Source organism: Budorcas taxicolor, chromosome 2, assembly GCF_023091745.1.
Source record: "Budorcas taxicolor isolate Tak-1 chromosome 2, Takin1.1, whole genome shotgun sequence".
Taxonomy (NCBI): Eukaryota; Metazoa; Chordata; class Mammalia; order Artiodactyla; family Bovidae; genus Budorcas; species Budorcas taxicolor.
The window spans coordinates 160246825-160248526 of NC_068911.1; the positions used below are offsets into that span (position 1 = coordinate 160246825).

At 43.0% G+C, this 1702-nt stretch overlaps 1 protein-coding gene across 1 annotated transcript; it reads left to right on the forward strand.

Moving 5' to 3' along the window:
- The first annotated feature begins 758 nt into the window (after positions 1-758).
- Positions 759-1226, forward strand: LOC128043473 (prefoldin subunit 5-like). Its single transcript, XM_052635823.1, has one exon. The coding sequence runs from the start codon at positions 762-764 to the stop codon at positions 1224-1226; it is 465 nt and encodes a 154-aa protein (XP_052491783.1). The 5' UTR covers positions 759-761.
- Positions 1227-1702: the final 476 nt, after the last annotated feature.

Genomic DNA, 1702 nt, shown 5'->3' on the forward strand with positions numbered 1-1702 from the left:
CTTTTGAATCTGCTATCTAGGTTGGTCAAAACTTTCCTTCCAAGAAGTTAGTGTCTTTTAATTTCATGGCTGCAGTCACTATCTGCATTGATTTGGGAGCCCCCAAAAATAAAATCTGACACTGTTTCCACTGTTTCCCCATCTATGTCCCATGAAGTGATGGGACCAGATGCCATGATCTTAGTTTTCTGAATGTTGAGCTTTAAGCCAACTTTTTCACTCTCCTCTTTCACTTTCATCAAGAGGCTTTTGAGCTCCTCTTCACTTTCTGCCATAAGGGTGGTGTCATTTGCATATCTGAGGTTATTGATATTTCTCCCGGCAATCTTGATTCCAGCTTGTGCTTCTTCCAGCCCAGTGTTTCGCATGATGTACTCTGCATAGAAGTTAAATAAGCAGGGTGACAATATACAGCCTTGACGTACTCCTTTTCCTATTTGGAACAAGATGTTACCATTGGGAAAAATGCTGGAAGACTACAGGGGACCTCTTGGTACTATTTCTTCTTTTCTAAATTTTGAATTTATTTCTTATTAAAGGTGTCAGATAACCTTTATTTTTCTCAAGGAAAGGGAGAAGGCATTTCTTTTTTTTTATTTTTAAAAAATTTTACTCTTTTGTTGGCACCAGGTCTTGGCTGTATCTAGTTCCCTGACCAGGGATCAAACCGAGGCCCCCTGCATTGGGAGCACAGAGTCTTAGCTACTGGACTACCAGGGAAGTCTGTCGTGTAGCTGTTAAACCAATGCATCCTTCCCAACATGGCGCAGTCGGTTAACATCACCGAGCTAAATCTGCCGCAGCTAGAAATGCTCAAGAACCAACTGGACCAGGAAGTGGAGTTCTTGTCTACGTCCATTGCCCAGCTCAAGGTGGTTCAGACCAAGTATGTGGAAGCCAAGGACTGTCTGAACGTGCTGAAGAAAAACAACGAGGGGAAAGAATTACTTGCCCCACTGGCGAGTTCTATGTATGTCCCTGGGAAGCTACACGATGTGGAACATGTGCTTATCGATGTGGGAACTGGTTACTATGTAGAGAAGACAGCTGAGGATGCCAAGGACTTCTTCAAGAGGAAGATAGACTTCCTTACCAAGCAAGTGGAAAAAATCCAGCCAGCTCTGCAGGAGAAGCATGCCATGAAACAGGCTGTCGTAGAGATGATGAGCCAGAAGATTCAGCAGCTCACAACCCTGGGAGCAGCTCAGGCTACCGCCGAGGCCTGAGAGCTTATTTCAGAAATGGGCAGAGGGTGCCTGCTTCTGGGGCCTGGGACTTTGTGGATGTGGTTTCCTGGAATGGGGAAAGAAGAGGGTCTGTGTTTAATGCTAATAAATGAGCCAACTGGAAAAAAAAAAAAAAGGCATCTTATAATTTCTCGCAGTTTCCCTTTATATAGAGACGTGCAACTGGGGGACTGGAATTCTTCACCAATCTCCCTGGTCATTACCAAAGCTTACAGCCTTTTATACAGAGTGAAGTAAGAGAAAAACAAGTATCTTATATTAATGCATATATAGGGAATCTAGAAAAACAGTACTGATGAACTTATTTACAGAGAAGAAATGGAGATGCAGACGTAGATAATGGATTTGTGGACACAGTGAGGGAGGGAGAGGCTAGGAGAAATCGAGAAAGTAGCGTTGACATCTATATATATATACAGTATTATGTGTAAAATAGATAAGTAGCAGGAAGCTGC